Source organism: Eleutherodactylus coqui, chromosome 4 (genome assembly GCF_035609145.1).
Source record: "Eleutherodactylus coqui strain aEleCoq1 chromosome 4, aEleCoq1.hap1, whole genome shotgun sequence".
Taxonomy (NCBI): domain Eukaryota; kingdom Metazoa; phylum Chordata; class Amphibia; order Anura; family Eleutherodactylidae; genus Eleutherodactylus; species Eleutherodactylus coqui.
Window position 1 is genome coordinate 227,748,582 of NC_089840.1, and position 19,329 is coordinate 227,767,910.

Sequence of the window (19,329 nt, forward strand, 5' to 3'; positions counted from 1 at the left end):
ACAAGCCGACCCCTGCCGCAGCGCCAACAACCGCGAAACCGCCAACCCCGCTCGGTCCGGTTCATCGAAGATACCCCCGAGTTCCTGAAAAAAGGAGTCCACAGACTGCAGGCAGGAGGAACCCTCGGGGATGGAAAAGGCCCATGTCTGGGCAGAGCCCCGCAGCAGGGACATTATCAGCCCGACCCTCTGAGCCTCTGACCCGGAAGAACGGGGACACATCCGAAAAAACAGGTGGCACGCCTGTCGGAAAACAAAAAACTTGTTCCTCTCCCCAGAAAACGCCTCGGGAAGAGGGCACTTGGGTTCGGGGCTGGTTGCGGCGTCCGATCCCTGCAACACCCCCGCTGCTCCTGGGCCACCATGCGGGCAGATAAATCCTGGATCACAGGTACCAGGGCCTGCAGCTGGTTTGTGAGGGAACTGATCGCCTCCATGACAAACGGTTTTTAAGGGCCAGTTATTATTTTACGGCACTCTGCCCCCCAGAGCGCCAGGTGGGGTGCCCTGATCTTCCCGCACCCCACTGTCCCTGCCTACTTGCCTCGGTCCTGGCTAACCCCAGGCGGACAACTGGGCGGCGGTCCCTGCGCTGGCTAGGGACCTGGCGACTACCTAGATGGAACTACTAACAGGGGACAGAGTGCCGACAGAAGAGGCAGGTGGAACAAACCAACAAAACTTACAAGCAGAGTAAGTCTGGAGATGGAGCTCACAGGTAAACAGACAGGCTACTGACGAGCAACTAGCACAGACTGGGACAGACCTGACTAGAGGCTAGCAGAACCAATAACTGGCAGTGAGCTCAGGTCACTGCCAGCCTTTTAACTAAAAGCCTCCGCCCAGGGGCGGAGAGTGGGAGGAGCCGACTCTCCCACTGTTGCATAAGGAAGGTGGAGGAGAGCGGGCGGCACCCTACGGGCGGACACGCCCACGCCGCTGCACGCTGGCTGCTCCACGCCGCTGCACGCTGGCTGCTCCACGTCGCTGCACGCTGGCTGCTCCACGCCGCCGGGAGAGCCCCGACAGCAGAGCTCTGGGACGCCGGAGCCGACATCGGAGCGCCGCACGCCGGCCGTGGGAACCAGCGCCGCCCTGCATGGTAACAGATCTCCTGCGAAGATATAGCCGAAATGGAGAATTAGGGTTTTTCACAGGTACTTATGCATTTACCCCACCCCTCTATGACTGACCTCAGGGGGGTCGGGGGGAGGTGTTTTCTGGGGAAACTTTAAAAACTATGGGGTCAGAGAGACCCAGTGTTAGACCTTCGGAGGTGCACTACGGCATATGGACTTTCCCATTTGTTTCCAGTGACTCCACACAATCAGAACCTTGGCCCGAACATCACAAATCTGGTATCTTTCTTTTATTTCCTCCTTGTTTTATTTTAAGAACTGTCTGTTATGTATACCTGTAAAACTTATCTCCATTATAACATCTTCTTCTGTATATTTTTGTGTATATATATATATATATATATATATATATATATATATATATATATAAATATTTAGTACTGCTAGTCGCTTTAGAATATATCTGCAATTTATTAGTCAAACCTTGTCTGTTTTAAAACAAACCACAGCTCTGAAGATTGTGTTAATATTTCCTAGTACGGGTTCCAGCTTACCTGGGAAACAAAAGCTGGTGGTGGCAGCAAGTGTGCATGGGTATTGTAGAGTGCTGGAGACATTAGACTGGATAAGGGGGCTTTCGTTCTGCATGTGTGCAGAACCCTGGAAAAGCTGGGTACAAATCCACCTGTATTCTAATGAATCTGTGCTTGTAATCCTGCTAGAGTGATCAGTTGAAGCTCTGCAGTGAAAATTGGTCATAGCGGTGAGAGCACTCGGATTAGCTGATCCATGACAAATTGGTGATAGAGGCCAGATCGATCAGGTTCCCCCCTCTCTCTCCCTGACAGAGGAAATCAATGGGAGTGCTGTCTCCTATTACACTCCTGCCTCCTCATTGCGGTCAGGAATTTTGATCCTGACTACAATGGGGAGTGGGATGTGTAACAGAAGGCAGTACTCCCAGTGATTTCAACAGAAGGCAGCATTCACAGTGATTTCAATGCGAGTGTAGCCACCAATTACCCTTCCTCCCCTGACTATGTATGACGACGTCCAGCCTGATGCACTACTGAGGATAGGTCATCAATACCCGCAATACTCCTTTAAGATAAGAGAACAATAGTATTATAAAGGCTTAAGATAACTTTTCACAGAAAGGTTTTACATACTAGTTATATTCTGCTACATCTGTATGAGCCCTCATACAGACAGAAAGACCATGAGTTTCAGACACAAAGTTTTTTCCAAGTGGCTTTACTGTGCAAAAGCAGTCAGGTCTCATTCAGAGGGCAGAATATTTGGACCTTTTGCAGCCCACGGAAAGTACATGGCCAAAAAAGAGCCTATGAGACTATCCACATAGCCAGTTTTTCAGTGTGTGAAAAAAAGAAACTCTGCATGTCCTATTCATGGACCAGACTAGCATGTGCAAAGTGCGGGGTTCGTAAATATCGGACAGCACAAGGACAGGCACAACTTGCTTATGGCCATTTGAATAGGGCATAAAACTTTTTTTTCCTGCCCTCTTTTTCACTGACGGCCTTTCCCCTGGATAGTTCATCAGCAGTTTATGGACTAGGATCACCAGTTGGGGCCGCTGTTCCTCAGCTGGTTTCTTGCTTGCTACCCAGCAGCCCCAAGTGTTGTCATAAGAAGTCAGAAAGGAAGTACATATGGCGGTTTTACTCATATTAAAATCAATGGGAGAGCTGCGCTGCTACAGCACTCCATGCTCTTCCAGCACTGGATGTGACCAGCAGAGAAGCAGGAAGTGCAGCTTCAGAGTGGCTCTCCCATTGATTTCCTGTGCTCCTGGCTAATGACAACTTTCAGCTTGCCGCACTGATAGCGGGCCGGATGATCAGCTGATGGACGAGCATTCTGAGTGGCGGACCCTCATCCATCCACTATTGATTACTATCCAAGGAAAAGGTCATCAGTGGAAGAAAGGTCAACAATGACTTCTTTGAGAAAAAAAAATATATAAATTTGGTATCACCGTAACCGTACCAAGCCGCAGTATAAAGGTTATACATCATTTATTCTGCATGGTGAGGAATAAAACCCAAAAATCAAAACCTCCAAAAATTGCAGAATTATGATTTTTTTCCATCCAGCTCTCAAAAAGACCTAATAAACAGTTTTCAATTTATTGTATGTAACCCACAATGGTGCTATTAAAAAATACAACTTAGGCCGCCTGCAGACGAGCGGGTCGGATCCGGCAGCGAGAATTCTCGCCGCGGGACCCAACCCGAGAGCCTGCAGGGACGAGCGCGTACTCACCCGCGCCTGGCGGCCCCAGCTCTTCCATGTGCCGGCTGCGGCGCAGCCGGCACATGCGCAGACCGGAGCCGGCGGCCGGGTGAGTGCGAGCCCCGCACAAAAATAGGACATGCCGCGGTTTGTTTGCCGTGCGAGATTTCGAGCGGCAAAAACGCGGCCGTCTGCATAGGAGTGCGTATTGTAATGCACTCCTATGCAAACTTTCAGTGGCGGAAATCCCGCGGGAAAAACCGCCGCGGGATTTCCGCCCGTGTGCAGGCGGCCTTTATACAAAAACCAAGTCCTTATACACCTATTGTGAGAAAAAATTAAAAAAATGACAACTCTCAGAGCCAAAAATGAAAAAAAAAATCAGTGGCACTAAGGGGCCGCTTTAACACAACTGAGAAAATCGTGCAAAATTTGTGCGCTGCGAGATGCATAAGTCACCCACGAATACGAACTCCATTCCTTTGAATGGGGTCATACACATGAGCGATTATTTTAATGTATCGCACTGCGGTGCAGGAGAGAATAGCGACATGTCCTGTCTTTGGGCGTGCCCTCGCATCACCCATTGTCCGCAATGGGGCTGGCAAAGCATGGTATGGCGTGTAAGGCGCATGCGATGTGAGGTTTCCTATCGAAAAGGATGGCTACTTCCCTTGAAGCGATGCAAGGCGTTTTTAACACAAAAACGCCTGACGTACGGGGGGACATCCAAATTGCTGGGTTTCGCGGCCTGATATCGCACTCGCCCGTGTGAGCTCAGTCTAAGGCCTGTCTCACACGAGTGTTTGGTAATTGCGTATTACGTGGATGGGTTTTTGTGTAATACGCTGTACCAATCTTATAGACGGCCATGTTGCCGCCAATGCTAATTTTACATTTACAGGGACTTTTATTATATTCTATTAATTTCATATATTTTCAGGGATGAAGAGTTTAGTTGAAAGCAAATAAAACACTAGAGCAGCAACAAGTATGGCAGCCGCCCAGCGGGCAGGCAGGATGGAGTTGTCCCTCCATCTCAACACACAGGGCGGCTGCAGCCGGGCCTGGTCACGTGACCGATCACGTGGGCCGTGCCTGGATGGTTGCTGCGGCAACAAGACGCTGGGAGCATGGCGGCACCGGAGAGCGTGAGCGGGCTGCAGGTGACTAGTCCGTCGGTGTGGCGGCTCTGCTGACTGTATATTATCGGGTTATCGCACATGTATTATAAAACGATTGTGCATGTATGACTGTGTCCGGTATGTTTGTAGCACTGTGGTGTTATTCTTCCGCACCCCAAGTACTGCTGGGACTTGTAGTTCACCAGAAGAACTATGGAATCGTTTTCTAGCAGATTCAGGGCAGATTAAGGGCTGATTCACACAAGTGTGTTCACGCGTGATACGCAGAGAATAAAACCCATTTATTTCCGTACGTTCGTTCACATGCGGGTATCTGGCGTAATGTGGGCATTTGAGTATTTGCACGGGGGAAGGAAATGCCTTGAAATCATTAAACTAATTGGTCATTTCAATGGCTGAGAGCAACGGTGCGTAGGTTTTTTGCACGCGCAATTGCGCATGACTTGCACGTGCAAAAAGTACAGTAGAAACCGTAGTTGTGCGCGCAAATATGCGACGACCAATGTGCAAAAATGAGGCACAGGTTTGCATGTGCGCATGTGAATCCGACCCGAGGCCGATGTCCCACGGGTGTAAGCACATTTGCGCACACATTTGCACTGCGTATTTGTACAATGGGCATTGCCTATTTGTGCGCGCAAAAAGTGCAAGCGTGCTCCTATTCATTGAACTTGGCAATTAAGATAATTAGTTCAATAAGCGCTATTTTCGGGCGCAAACGCACAGGGAAGTAGGGCATGATGTGTTTTTTTCTTTGGGCAAATGAAATCCGCTTATGTAAACAAACCCAGTGAAATCAAAGGACCTTATTCGCTGCGTACTGCGTGCGCAAACCTTTGGTGTGCAAAACGCTACGCAAATACGTTTGTGTGAATTCAGCAGCCTTCACGCAGGCGGTAAACACTAGCGGAATCGCTGCAGGGACTCTTTGACTTTTAGAGTACAAGGCGAGTGAAAAGATTTTTCACGAAATTTTTTTGCAACAAAGCTGCGTCAAAGTTGTAAAGCACTGAGCTTTACATTTGCGCAGCGTGTCTTTATGTTGCAAAAACTGCGCAAATCTGCAACAGATTTTTGCCATAGAGATCAATAGGTAACATAAAAGCCGCACCGTAATCCACGAATAGAGGAGCTGCGGTTTTTGCAGCTTTTCCGCTTTGGGAACGTTCTGAACCCACTTAAAAATCTGCGTTTCTACGTGTTTGCTAATAAATGTTGCTGGTGTGAAGCAGAAACTACCACTAACGTATCACAAAAACGCAACGCACTCCGCAGCGGAAAATCTGCACATAAAAACACAACACATGAACGGGTCAGACGCCGCATGCGGGAGCCCGCAGCGGAATGGCTCTGTCCCTGGCCGGTGACCCTGCGTACCTTTGCTTTTCTATGCGGCGGCTCGCCGTTTTCATGTGCAGTACAGATTTTTTTCCTAAATCTCTGTTTTTACTGTACCGTCGCTAGGTGATGAGGCGGGTACCCACAGCCTACCCGCAGTGTCAGCTGCAGACGGGCCGCAGGCTGAACAGCTTCGATTGACTTCAATGCAAACCGTCTGTGCGGACACAAAACTAGAAAAAATCTAAGCAGATATGCAAATGTTCTATTCTTCCAAAGTGTGCGGAATACAGCGGTTCGTCCGCCATTCAAATCTGGTCGTGTGAGACCCGCCTTTATATATAGAAATTCCGCAACAAAAATAAAACGCAGCAAATTACGTAAATAATTTAAAGGGGCGCCTTCCCACTGGCGATAAAATTGCGTGATTTTTTCGCGAGAGTGAGTGAAAACGCCGCATTATGAAACCAATGATTATGGTTTCCTTCACATGTGCAATGTTTTCACTCATGCGATGTTCTGAGAAAAAAAATCGCAGCATGTTCGTTCTTTCTGCGTTTTGTGTTTTTTTTTTTTTAATCTCCCATGTTTCCCTTTTGTTATGAATCTGCTGTTAATTTTTAACTAGAGATGAGCGAGCATACTCGTCCGAGCTTGATACTCGTTCGAGTATTAGGGTGTTCGAGATGCTCGTTACTCGAGACGAGCACCACGCGGTGTTCGGGTCACTTTCATTTTCTTCCCTGAGAAATTTGCATGCTTTTCTGGACAATAGAAAGACAGGGAAGGCATTACAACTTCCCCCTGTGATGTTCCAGCCCTATACCACCCCCCTGCAGTGAGTGGCTGGCGAGATTAGGTGTCACCCGAGTATTAAAATCTGCCCGCCCGCGGCTCGCCACAGATGCATTCTGACATAGTTCAGGGAAAGTGTTGTTGGTGTCGGAGCTGCTATAGAGAGAGCGTTAGGAGTGATTTTAGGCTTCAAGAACCCCAACGGTCCTTCTTAGGCCATAGTCAGAAATCGCAGATCGCACTTATCTGCGATCTGCGATTCCTGTTCTCTTCTCTATATGCGCTCAATGGGGCCGGCAGCAGCAGCGCCGACCCCATTGAGAACATATAGAAGACAAATCATTCTTCTCTGCCACAGCTGTAACAGCTGTGGCAGAGAAGAACGATGTTTGCCCATTGAATTCAATGGAGCCGGCAATACAGCAGGTTCCACTGAAAGCAATGGGCTGCCGGCGATCGCGGGATGAATTGTCAGGAAGGGCTTAAATATATAAGCCCTTCCCTGCAATTCATCCAGAAATGTGTTACAATAAAAATATATACCGTATATACCGGCATATAAGGCAGGTCTGACTCACACCCCCTTCACACCCACTGTAAGCCGCGCTGAACTCCGTCTGCCGGAACAAGGTAAGTATATATATATTTTTTATTTTAACACATTTCTCGATGAATTGCAGGTAAGGGCTTCTTTATTTAAGCCCTTCCCGACAATTCATCCCGCGCACGCCGGCAGCCCATTGCTTTCAGTGGAAACGGCTATAAGCATGTAACCCAGGAGAAGTGGCAGCGGAGTGTCATGCAGGCAGTGATTGTGCTTTGTTGGAGGTAGTGTGGTGCTTAGCTAAGGTATGCATTGCTAATGAGGGCTTTTCAGAAGTAAAAGTTGTTGGGGGGGGGGGGCACTCTTGCCGCTATTGTGGCCTAATAGTAGGACCTGGGAACTTGAGATGCAGCCCAACATGTAGCCCCTCGCCTGCCCTATCCGTTGCTGTGTCATTCCCATCACTTTCTTGAATTGCCCCGATTTTCACAAATGGAAACCTTAGCGAGCATCGGCGAAATACAAAAATGCTCGGGTCGCCCATTGACTTCAATGGGGTTCGTTACTCGAAACGAACCCTCGAGCATCGCGAAAATTTCGTCCCGAGTAACGAGCACCCGAGCATTTTGGTGCTCGCTCATCTCTATTTTTAACCCTTTTATTTCAAGGGTTGAAATCTGCAGCATAAATACTGTAGGCATACTGCAGATTTCAAATAAACAGTGTTTTTTTTAAAAAACACTGCAGATTTGGCGTGGAAATTTTCTGCACCATGTGCAGGAGATTTTAGAGCTCCCCTCCACATGGCTGGTACTGTAAATGCTGCTGAAATTCTGCAGCAAAATCCACTGTGGAAAACCTGCAGCATTTAGGGCTCAGTCACACGGGCGGCATCGGCACCCATACACAGGTGCCGATGCGCCCGTGTGACTGAGCCCTTCCTGCAGGAAGAAGACAGCTGTACCTCAAGACGGACGTCTCTCTGCAGGTACGACCGTCTTCCTCCTGCAGTAACACAGGCGCCGATGCACTCGTGTGACTGAGCCCTTACACTGTGTGTGAAGCTGGCCTAAAAAATACTGCAAGAGAAATGTGACAAGCGAAGGAACTCCAGAGCACAAGTTTTTTTTCCAGCATTCATATGAAGTTAGAAATAAAACTTTTATTATAGCATCCTTCAAAGCATACTAAGAAGTAGATGGGGAAAAAAAGCAGCACAATCTTTACATGTTTCAAGCCTCACAAACTGGGCTCTTCCAAAGTGAGGCTCGAAACATGTAACAATCTTTCCCCTTTTTTTTTGTCAGACAATGTTTTTAAGGATGCTGTAATAAAGGTTTTGTTTGTCACTTTATATGAGTTTAGAAGAAATCTTGTGTTTTGGAATCGGATCCATCCGTAGGGGAGGCGGCTTCCTTTCCTGCTGCATGCTACTTAGATTCCAGGCTAGTGTCCCGTGTGGCTGAGCTGGTTTCACTTTTTCTACATGGAAATGAACCACTTAGTCAGTTAACGCTTTGTTCACATCTGCATCAGCAGCTCCATTTGGAGTACGAAATAACTATTCAAATTCTGGAGTACATAATGGCAAACGACGGAACTTTTTATAGTCAATGAGTTCTGTCCGGCACTGTTCGGTTCTGTTTAGTACCCCATTCCTTCCCTTCTGGTTTTGCTTTCCTAGGACGGAACCCAACAATGGAATCAAACCTCAAGTGTGAACAAGTCTTCGGCTCCATTCACACTTCTCTAATTTGTTTCTTCCAGTATTTTTGATTGCAACGTAAGCCAAGATCTGTTGGTATCTGTTCGAAAACAGATTCAGCATAACTGTCATCAGGGCTGGTCTTAAAGGACATCTGTTAGTGTTTCTGCAGCTACTGAACCGGTAGTACATTGGTGACGGTACTGGTGGATTATGTCGCCACCGGAAGTTAGGGGTGGCGACATAATACAGCACTTTGACATACAGTAACGCCCCCAGCTTCTGATTGGCTGGGGGCGTGTGGGGCCTGAGGAGATGCTGCGTATGCGGTAGGACCAGAGGCAGCAGTGGCGGCATGAGGAGAGCCTCCGCCGGCGGCAGGACGACACCCAGCAGGACGAGAGGCAGCGGCAGCAGGAGAGGCGCTGGCAGCAGCAGCAGGAGGAGACCCGGCGGCAGGAGAGACACAGGTCCTAGAAGCAGCGACGGCCTTGATTTTTGCCTGGCCTGGAGGGTTACAGTTAGGGTTACTTTTCCTGTTAGGCTTACATATAATGTAAGCCGAACACGAACCCTCACCCTAACCCTCCAGGCCCGGCAAAAATCACAGCTGTCGCTGCTACTAGGAGCATTGACAAATCCGCCAACTCGGAACTAGGGGCATGACGGGCGTTCCTCCTGTCAAACCCCTAGCTTCCGGTGGCTTCAAGTTACACCAGTACCAACGGTGACATGGGGGACAGGCTACGTACATACCACTCTTACTGCTCAGCCTGCTGCAGGGGAATATAATAGTTGTATATAAAACCAACGCTAACCTATAAAAGCATCTGTTCGTTCTATGAACTGTCTCTTAGCTCAACACTACTTTCCGGTGGGACCGGCTGTGCTGCTGTACAGTTCATCGTATGGCCTTGTTCACATCATATTTGTAATGTGCGATTAGCGGGTATGCCAGGAAAGGTCCCAGCGTGCACGGTAAATGTGTCAGTCAGGTCTGAGGAGTCACTAGAAATGTACCAACTCCACTTGTCTTCAAATTTAAATTACATAACCCCCTGATGAGACGCAGCCCTTTTATTTTTCATTTTTCCACCCCAATTTTAAAAAATGAAAACTCTTTTATTTATCCATCTGTCTGAGGGCTTGTGTTTTGGCGGGACGAGTTGTGTTTTTCATTGGTACTATTTAATGTACCGTATATTACATTATTCTGCCAGCTTTGGAAGTCTTGTTTGCATGTTGTATGCACTGCTTCAGATCGCTTTTTATTACATTTTTTCTTGTAGATGAGGTGACCAAAAAAGCGTAACTTTGGCTTTAGTGGACGCAGCGATACCAAATATGTTTTCTTTTTAGATTCTTTTTATATTAAATATAGCAAAAGGAGATTTTATTGAACTTTTATTACCTTTATTTTTTTTTTATTAAATAAAACAGATTTTTACCTTTTTTTTAGTCCCCATAGGGGATGTGAACTTAATAATAATAATAATAATATTTGTGTAGCGCCAACTTATTCTGCAGCTCTTTCAGAACACGGGGGAACATAGACGATACAACAGTTACGTGTAGGAAGCAATAGGGATGGGGGGCCTGCACCAACGAGCTTACACACAACAAGGAGGAGGGGATTCAGGAGGTACAGAGGCAGGAGATGTACACAGTAAGCCAAGTGGAGAATCTGGGATGCCATAGATAGACAATAGTCCAGGCATGCAGTTGGAGGGGCAGGGGGCATATTGTAGGGGATGAGGGGGGATTAGTTCAGAAGATTTGATATGCTTCTTTGAAGAGGTGAGTTTTTAAGGCATGTCTGAAGTTCTGTGCATCAGGGATTGTCCGGATGTTTTGGGGTTGTGCACTCCAGTGTACCGATGCTGCTCCAAAGAGGTCCTGGAGGCAAGAACAGGTATGTATAAGGGGGGCGTTTATTTTGAGTGTGTTGGCAGAGTGGAGCGCGCGGGATAGGTGATGTATGGACAGGAGGAAAATGATGTACAGTGGCGCGGTGCCATGGAGTGCGTTGTGGGTGATTGATGATGAGTTTGAATTGAGTTCTGTAGTGGATGGGCAGCCAGTGCAGCGACTGGCATAGTGCAGAGGCATCCGAGAAGCTGCTAGATAGGAAGATGAGTCTGGCTGCTGTATTTAGTATGGATCGGAGAGGGGAAGGCTGATGAGCAGCGAGTTGCAGTAGTCGAGTCAAGAATGGATGAGGGCGACATTGAGTGTCTTTAGCGTCTCCATGGTGATAAATGGCCCGATCTTTGCAATGTTCCTAAGGTGCAGGTAGTATTTTTGGGCCAGAGATTGGATGTGTGCTTAAGAATGTTTTTGTTTATATTGTTGGATGTATTTTGGGAGTGCACCACTAACTACTATACATTATCCTTTTATACACTCATTGTCAAAACAAAAGAATCAAATGAAACTTTCTATATGTGATTGTAATATTGATATAAAAAAATGATTACAATAGCAGAACAAAAGGATTATTTTTTCACAGAAAACTGAACATTTGAAGGGAGGCTCTAGTACCCTGTTGGGCCATTTTTAGCTTGGATACAAAATGTGATACGGGTGGCATGGAGGCTCTAGTGCCCTGTTGGGCCGCCTCTGGCTTTGATGCAAGATGTGATATGGGAGTCATGGAGGCTCTAGTACCCGGTTGCACCATCTCTGGCTTTGATGCAAGATGTGATACGGGTGGCCATGGAAACATACAGGTTTTGTATGATATCCTCAGCTGCACATTTGCTGTAACTGAGCCTCTAGATCATGCAAACTCATAGGCTGTCAAAGTTAGCACCCTGGATGCTCACATACATGTTCTATTGGTGATAAATCTAGCGATTTGAACAGGCCACAAAAGTGTGACAATGTTGTGGCATCCTTGTGTGTGCGCCAAGCATTATCCTGCTGCCTCTTCGAAGCCCTGCAATGAGAGGAACACATGTGGCTGCAGGATGTCCTGAACATAAGCGCTGCGGAATAAGTTGGCGCTATACAAATAAAGATTATTATTATTATTATTATTACATATCACTTAGCTGTCATTGTTCCTCGTACCACTACTAGGGGTGACCGATTGTCATATGCGATGGTACTCCAGACCATCACACCAGCAGTGGGGGCTGTGTGCTGCTCCACAGCAAAGGCAGGATGGAGGTGTTCACACCTAGGTTTCCAGACACATGCATGGCTGTCGTCAATGCCCAAACTGAACCTGGATTCGTTGCTGAAGACAACTTGATCCCTCTCTATAGCAGTCTAGTTTCATCGTTCATGACACCACTATGAACGGACTCGATCGTTGGTGAATGTCAAAGGCAGTACACCTAATGGACGCCATCATACCAAATGTCCTTCAGCCGAACACCTGGAAATGGTTCCAACAGACACAGGGGCTTGTAACGATGGTGCCACCTATTTCTATATGGCAGATAACGAAAAAGTTAGAGCTGCTCATGCTTGTTGGGCGATCAGATGATCCCCTCTGCTGGTAGTTTGTCAAGGATGTCCTAAGCCCAGTCGCCTTGTGTGCATGCCCTCAGACATCCACTGGTCCCAACACCTCCTAACAATCTGGTCAGAATGGCCCATGCGGCGGCAATTTGTCAATATGACCATCCAGCTTCTCGCATTCTGATAATGTGCCCCCTCTCAAACTCTGTTAACTGGGTGAAATCTCCTTAATTGCATCGTAGAGGCGTCTAGTGGTCAACAATCTCTACACAAGCGGAAAAAGAGGTCCACTACACACAAGTAGCCTTTAAGAGCCATTTTATAGACCAAGGTTGAAACCAGTTTTAGGGTCTCAGGTGAGAAGACCGTTCATCTAATCACGCCACAACTCTAATCATTTGCATATCTGCCCGAGATATAACTGCAGTTTTGAGTTATCCATGTAGATCATTTAACCAGAGTATTATCAGGCAATTTCCCAGTCCTATTGAAACTTAACTTTGCTTTGGCTGCTTTATGGGGACTGCAGTTGTGCCGATTTAGGGCATTATTGCTAACTGTTTTGGATACAAAACTGACAACCTCTAGGAATACTTCTATTTGAATGCATGAACAAAAGGACAACACTTTGAACTCAACAAAGCAAAGGGGTATAATATAAAACTAATATAATATAAAAGTAAAGGACTCACATGACGTAAACAGCTAACCCCAATAGAAGGCCGGCTGTCACGCCTGTAGTCTCCATGAGCCGACAATATAGTCCTTGAACCTTAACCACACACAAATGGGGAGAGCGTCAATAAAGGTCCGAAATTCTCCCAGCAATTTCGGAAAGGAGAAGAAAAAACAACAAATAGTACAAATTCCCGCGTTCAGAAAGGTCCAATGAGGGGTTATCATATATGTAAGTAAGGAAAATCTTCACTTACTTGAGGGTGGATATTTAATGATGATCAAATAACATACTATGTGTATATTCTACTAAATGTTATTTGGGCATCATTAACCCCTTGAGTGGCAGGTTTCCTATCACCCTGTCGTGCCCACCAGGGCAGGTTTTTTAAAATGGTCTAATCATTGAATTTCAACTAGTTTTGCTGTTGCGTCTCAAGAGCCATAACTTTTTCATTTTTCCATTGACATGGCCATATGAGGGCTTGTTTTTTGCGGGACAAGTTGTGATTTTTTAAACAGGGGGGAGGAAAAAAAGAAATGGGGAAAAAAGAAAAAAAGGGGCCATGTCATTAAGGGGTTAAATAATGTATTAACTTCCTTCTCTGGGTCATTACGACGCATGGATACCACATGTGTGATTGTATTTTTGATTTTTTACAAAGTAAAGGGAGACAAGTGTTTTTTTTATTTTTTTAATAATTTTTTTTACTTTTTTTTTTACATTTTTTTATTTAATTTTTTTTTTTGTCCCTATAGGGGACTTCCACAGGGACCCATCAGGACCCCTGATCACATTCCGGGGGTCCGATGATGACAGCCCTTTACATGCTGCAGTGACAACCCTTTACATGCTGCAGTCACATAGACTGCAGCATGTAAAGGGTTAACACAGCAGAGATCGGAGGTTTTCTCTGATCTCTGCTGTAAGAGCAGGTACCTAGCTGTCCTCTGACAGCTAACAACTAGCTCTCCCTGCCACCGAGACCATCGGCTTGCTTCTGACAAGCCGATGGTCTCTATGGCAACCTGTAAACAAAGCAGGACATTGCCGACATGTCGGCAATATCTTCTGCTTCTGTCATAGCCCTTGCTTTGTTTTCTGTGGGTCTGTGCAGGCAGAGCACCCTGTCACAGCTTGTGGCATTGTGCTCTGCAGCTCCCATAGTGATATATAGCCCGGAAATCTTCCGGGCAGTATCGCTATGAGCAGTGGAGCTCGGCCCCGGAAAATTTCCGGGCGTGCCACTCAAGGGGTTAAATATTTCATTGGAATTGCTGGCTCCATTTGGTTGTTCATCTACCTTTGGGAATCCTACTAGAGGGGTCTATTTTACATTTAGATCGCCCCCTCAAGCAACTAAAGATTTCCCTTAATTATATATACATGATTACCCCTCATTGGACCTTACTGAGCACAGGAAGTTTTACTATTTGTTGTTTTTTCTGTGAATGCAGGTACTGAAACCCAGTGTTACATGTGCTGCTGGGATCTGTAGTAATAAGGTTCCTAGCAGCACAGCTCCACAGGTGAGGGTTAATTGAGCTGGCTGGGTGTGATATTCCCCAGCAGTCAAGCTCTGTTAGCCTGCAGCACATATAAACCCAGCTCCTGTCAGTAGTTGTTGCTGGCCTTGTACTGTTTGGATGTATCTGTTTTATTCCCACTCAGATCTGTGTTTGCAAGTAGGTCTGTTGTGTCTCTCTGCTTCCCTAAAGACGATTTGGACATCTGTAGTCCTAGTCTGCAGCACATGCAGCTCCCCTTTTCCCTTCCCCTGACAGGTGCGGCCTCCAATTGTCTTATGTTTCGCTCTGTGTGTCAGTTGGTGGATCCCTGACATAGTTCCCTATGTCAGCTCTGTGGTTGTATAAGGACACGTAGACTTGCTGTGGAGTTTCATCTGTGTGCATGTGAGCTCTGGGTGGAGTCCATGTGGTTTGTACTATATGTTGTAGTCTGCTGTAAGCCAGTGCCCGTAGAGTCAGTGCCCATAGAGTCAGTGCCCTGCTGTCTGTCCTGTACAGCTTGCTATGTGACCTGTGTTCCGTTGTCTGTCCTGTGCAGCTTGCTGTGTGACTTTGTTCTGTTCTGTCCTGTTGCAGCTTGCGGTGTGAACTGTGTCTGGTGTTGCTGGACTCCTGGTTAGTGTAGGGACTAGTGGTATAGCCAGGAGTCGTGATATGGCCCGCTAGCTTCCGTGTTTTGATCCAAATGTCAACTAATACCTGGTATTTATATATAGCTTAACACCTGCTACTAGTGGTTGCATTTTGGCTCTGTATGCTGTGTTTTCTGGCTGTGTTTGTCTTCTTGTTCTGTCCACTTGTCCCTGTCATGTGGCATGTTTGTGTCCTGTTATGGTGCGTGGTTACTAGGAGCAGCTAGGGCCCAGATCCGAAGACCGCTGGGCCGCCCTTTATTGGGGCGATGTCCCCGCTTAGGTAGAGCCATGTCATCCTCCCTGTAGCACAGGGCCAGTTGTCTGAAATCCATGTGCATTCATTGGTCACGATCGTGTGGGCCCTGTGCTTAGTTTGCCCACACGATCGTAACACACAGGCTGTTATATAAGACGCTATGAAAACCTCACTTAGAGGTATGTTGATACAGCAGATTAGTAGATGGAAGCTTGCTAATGAATAAATGGGGGAAGCTTTAAATCAGCAGGTAGATGAAACAGAAGAGACTTTTATTAATTCGACACGGGGGGAAATTTCCCTTTATGTGGATAATATGTTGCTCTTTTTGGGTGATGCTGGGACTTCACTGCAGAACCTTATGTCAACCATCAGTATTCTGGACTGTCCATTAATTGAGATAAGTTGGAGCTCCTCCCAATCGATGGAGGGTCGCTTAGTATGGTTAATTTGCTTTACCCCCTTAAGTACTCTTCAGTAATCACATATCTTGGGGTAAGGGTCTTGGTGACTATGAAAGATCATGCTGAGCTTGTCTCCTCTTTTTTTGTAAATTTAGATGAAAAAAAGGATATTTGGGTAAACTTCCTCTGTCTATCATGGGGCAGACTAATCTTATTAAAATTATATGGATGCCCCAACTGTTATATATCATTCACAATAGTCCTGCTTGGATTCCTAAAAAATTATTTAGCACAGTTAATGGCCTGTTCCGAGATTTAATTTGGGGCAGGAAGATGGAGTTCTGGCTGTTGGGGATTAGCTGATCCAGAGGGCAATAAGGATCTGGTCTGCTATTATCTGCATAATTTAAATTATCCCTGTACTAACACCTACACTATATAAAGTGTGGTGGAAGGTGAGAGGTATTCTTGGGTGCACACAGTCTACGCTAATCTCAGACACTGCTTGGTTACTTGAGCTAGCCAGCTTGGAGGGACTTACTGCTTGGAAACTGAAATGTATTTGCTGCTTACCCCTCATTCTTAGTGCAGGGAAATTTAAAGAATTCGCTGTATTAAGTATGGAATACGACTTGCCAAATAGTCAGTTTTATAGGTATTTGCAATTACGGCGTGCTTTGTATGCAGAGCTGTCGCGAAGAGAGGAAACAGTCCTGAAGGTAACTAATAGCCCAATTAATGATATGCTGGACGTAGCAGAAAGTTCTATGGGTCTTATTTCAAAGCTTTACCTCTACGTACTATCTCAAGAACAGGAAACATTTCCTCTCAATAAAATAAAATAATCTGAAAAAGATCTCAGGCTCATTGAAGAGGGGCAATGCCAAGACATTGTAGTGATTTTTCCAAAATTGTCACTTAGATAAGCCCATAGATTATCATAGTTATACTTACTTCGTAGGGTCTATGGGACGCCAACATTTTTGCATGATATTGGGCTGCGTGAATCTCCCCTTTGTAATAGATGTAAAGTAGATGGGGCTGATCTACTTCATATGTTGTGGTCCTGCTCAGGCTGGCGCGTGCTTTTGGTCGGAAGTATTAAATGTTCTCAACTCTGTATATTATGTTAATATTGCACCAATGGCTTATCTATGTATCCTTGGATAGGTGGTTGATTTATCTGTCTCAGACTCAGTGAAGATAGCTGTAGTTAGATCATTGCATATGGCTAGAACAAGAACACCCATCGCTTCTAAGTGATTACAGGAACACCCTCCCACTATTAGAGAATTTATTGGTAAAATTAATCAAATTAATACTAACGATGATCTGTCCATCCTAGAGTGAGTGGGTTTGTGAGTGACTTACATGCTCGACCCTGATTACATGACGATGACATCATCGCAGGTCCTGTACGCACATGGCTGCTGTGCGGCTAGGTATTCGTTAGTATTCCTTAGCAACTGAGGCCGCAGGGAGTTTGTAGTCCACCCATAATCTGCACAAAGATGCAGGACCTTTGATGATGTCACCATCATGTGATTAGGAACCAAGCATGTAGTTCCCTCACCGGTGATGAAGGACGTTTGATGACATCACCATCATGTTTGATCAGGGGCGGAGCATGTAAGTCATTCACCCGAGACGAGTGTCACCGTCATGTGATTAGGAGCGGAGCATGATGGTGGCGTCATCACAGGTCCTTCATCTCCAGTGCTGTGCTGCTTCTGATCCCTGTTGTATGGGATGAACAATGTATGTAGCAGTGCTGTGTGTGTGACGTGCATGTAGCAGAGATGCGTGGCGCATTGCGCCTCCAAAAACACTTGTACTATAATTTCCTAATAACTGCTAATTGGTTTATATTGATGAAGAAGTCAATATATCTTGAGGAACAATGCGGGAATTCGAGGATACATTGTCAATACGGCTAGACTAATCTGAACTAGCTGCGGCTACCTGGACCAGAGACAGAATTTTCTCTTTTAGGCCTCATGTCCACGGGGAAAATCAGATCCGCTGCAGATTCTACATGGAGAATCTGCAGCGGGTCCCTCCTGCCCCGCGGACATGAGCGCTGAAAATAGAAATTTAAAAGCATTTACCTTTCCGTAGCGGGCGGCGAAGATCAGCTGTTCCTCACGGCCGGATCTTCATTTTCGGCCGGCGGATGAATTCCTGACGCCGGCGGCACGTCGCCAGCACGTCGTCGACGTGCCGCGCGCATGCGCCGGGCACATCCGCCGAGCCGAAGCAAGGGAGATGCGGCCGTGAGGAAGAGCAGAGCTTCGCGGTCCGCTGCGGGTGAGTAAATGCTTTTAATTCCTATTTTAGGTCTCCCGCGGATCCGGACGGCTTCCATAGGCTTCAATAGAAGCCCGCGGGAGCCGTCCCCGCGGGAGACCCGCATGAAAATGGAGCATGGTCCAGATTTTTTCATGCTCCATTTTTTTTTAAATGCCTTTTATTGACGATCCGCGGGTATTTATCTACCCGCGGGTGGTCAATGCATCCCTATGGGGTGCGGATCCGCATGCGGGAGATCCGCTGCGGATTTTAAATCACATTTTGCCCGTGGACATGAGCCCTTAGAGTTACCTAGAATGGGACTAAATGACAGCTCAGGCAGTGTTAGTGATTGGGGCTTTATTGCTAATCTTAATTTCCGCTGTATACTTATTTGGATACTGTGGTACACCTTATGTTAGCGGGAGGTTGAGGGAGGGAATTTGTTTCTTTTTCCTTTTGTTGTATATTAAAAAGGAAAAGAATCAATAAAAATAATTTGATTAAAAATAATTTCAGATATGCAATCCGCGGCATTGGATATATTTTTGGGATGGGTCCACAGTAGAGATGAGCGAGCGTACTCGGAAAAGCACTGCTCGCTCGAGTAATTTGCTTTATCCGAGTATCGCTGTGCTCGTCCCTGAAGATTCGGGTGCCGGCACGGAGCGGGGAGCTGCAGGGGAGAGCGGGGAGGAACGGAGGGGAGATCTTTCTCTCCCTCTCTCCCGCCCGCTCTCCCCTGCTCCCCGCTGCGACTCACCTGTCAGCCGCAGCGGCACCCGAATCTTCAGGGACGAGCACAGCGATACTCGGATAAAGCAAATTACTCGAGCAAGTAGTGCTTTTCCGAGTACGCTCGCTCATCTCTAGTCCACAGCAAAATTTTTACAAAATGTGTGATAGCAGCGTTATCCTGTACTCTGCAACTCTTCCTCCTCCACATTTTGATTGTGGACTTAGGGTTTTTTAGTTGTTGCCTTTTGTCTTTTCATGAACAGGATGACGTCCCTGCAAGTCAGTTGGGGAATCTTTCAATGCAAGCGTTCCTGTCATCTTCACAAATAAATGCTCTCTTGGAAGTACAAGATGTGGATGAAGTAGAAAGGTAAACGCTTACTACCCCTAGTAGAGTAAGCCTACTTCCTAAAAATGGAAAAACCTAAAAAAATATGTATAATTTTGGTATTGTAATTGTACCGATGTGCAG

General features: G+C 46.5%; 1 protein-coding gene across 2 annotated transcripts in view; it reads left to right on the forward strand.

Annotated features, from left to right (window-relative positions):
• The first annotated feature begins 4,421 nt into the window (after positions 1 to 4,421).
• Positions 4,422 to 19,329, forward strand: part of CABCOCO1 (ciliary associated calcium binding coiled-coil 1) — a 114,590-nt gene continuing 99,682 nt past the window's right edge. The window contains exons 1-2 of one of the 2 annotated variants that reach the window (XM_066598808.1): positions 4,457 to 4,501; positions 19,121 to 19,227. In XM_066598808.1, coding sequence (XP_066454905.1) covers positions 4,469 to 4,501; positions 19,121 to 19,227 — 140 coding nt within the window. In that variant the 5' untranslated portion in view covers positions 4,457 to 4,468. Of the gene's footprint in view, positions 4,502 to 19,120; positions 19,228 to 19,329 lie in introns of both variants that reach the window. The other variant, XM_066598809.1, reaches the window with a different exon arrangement.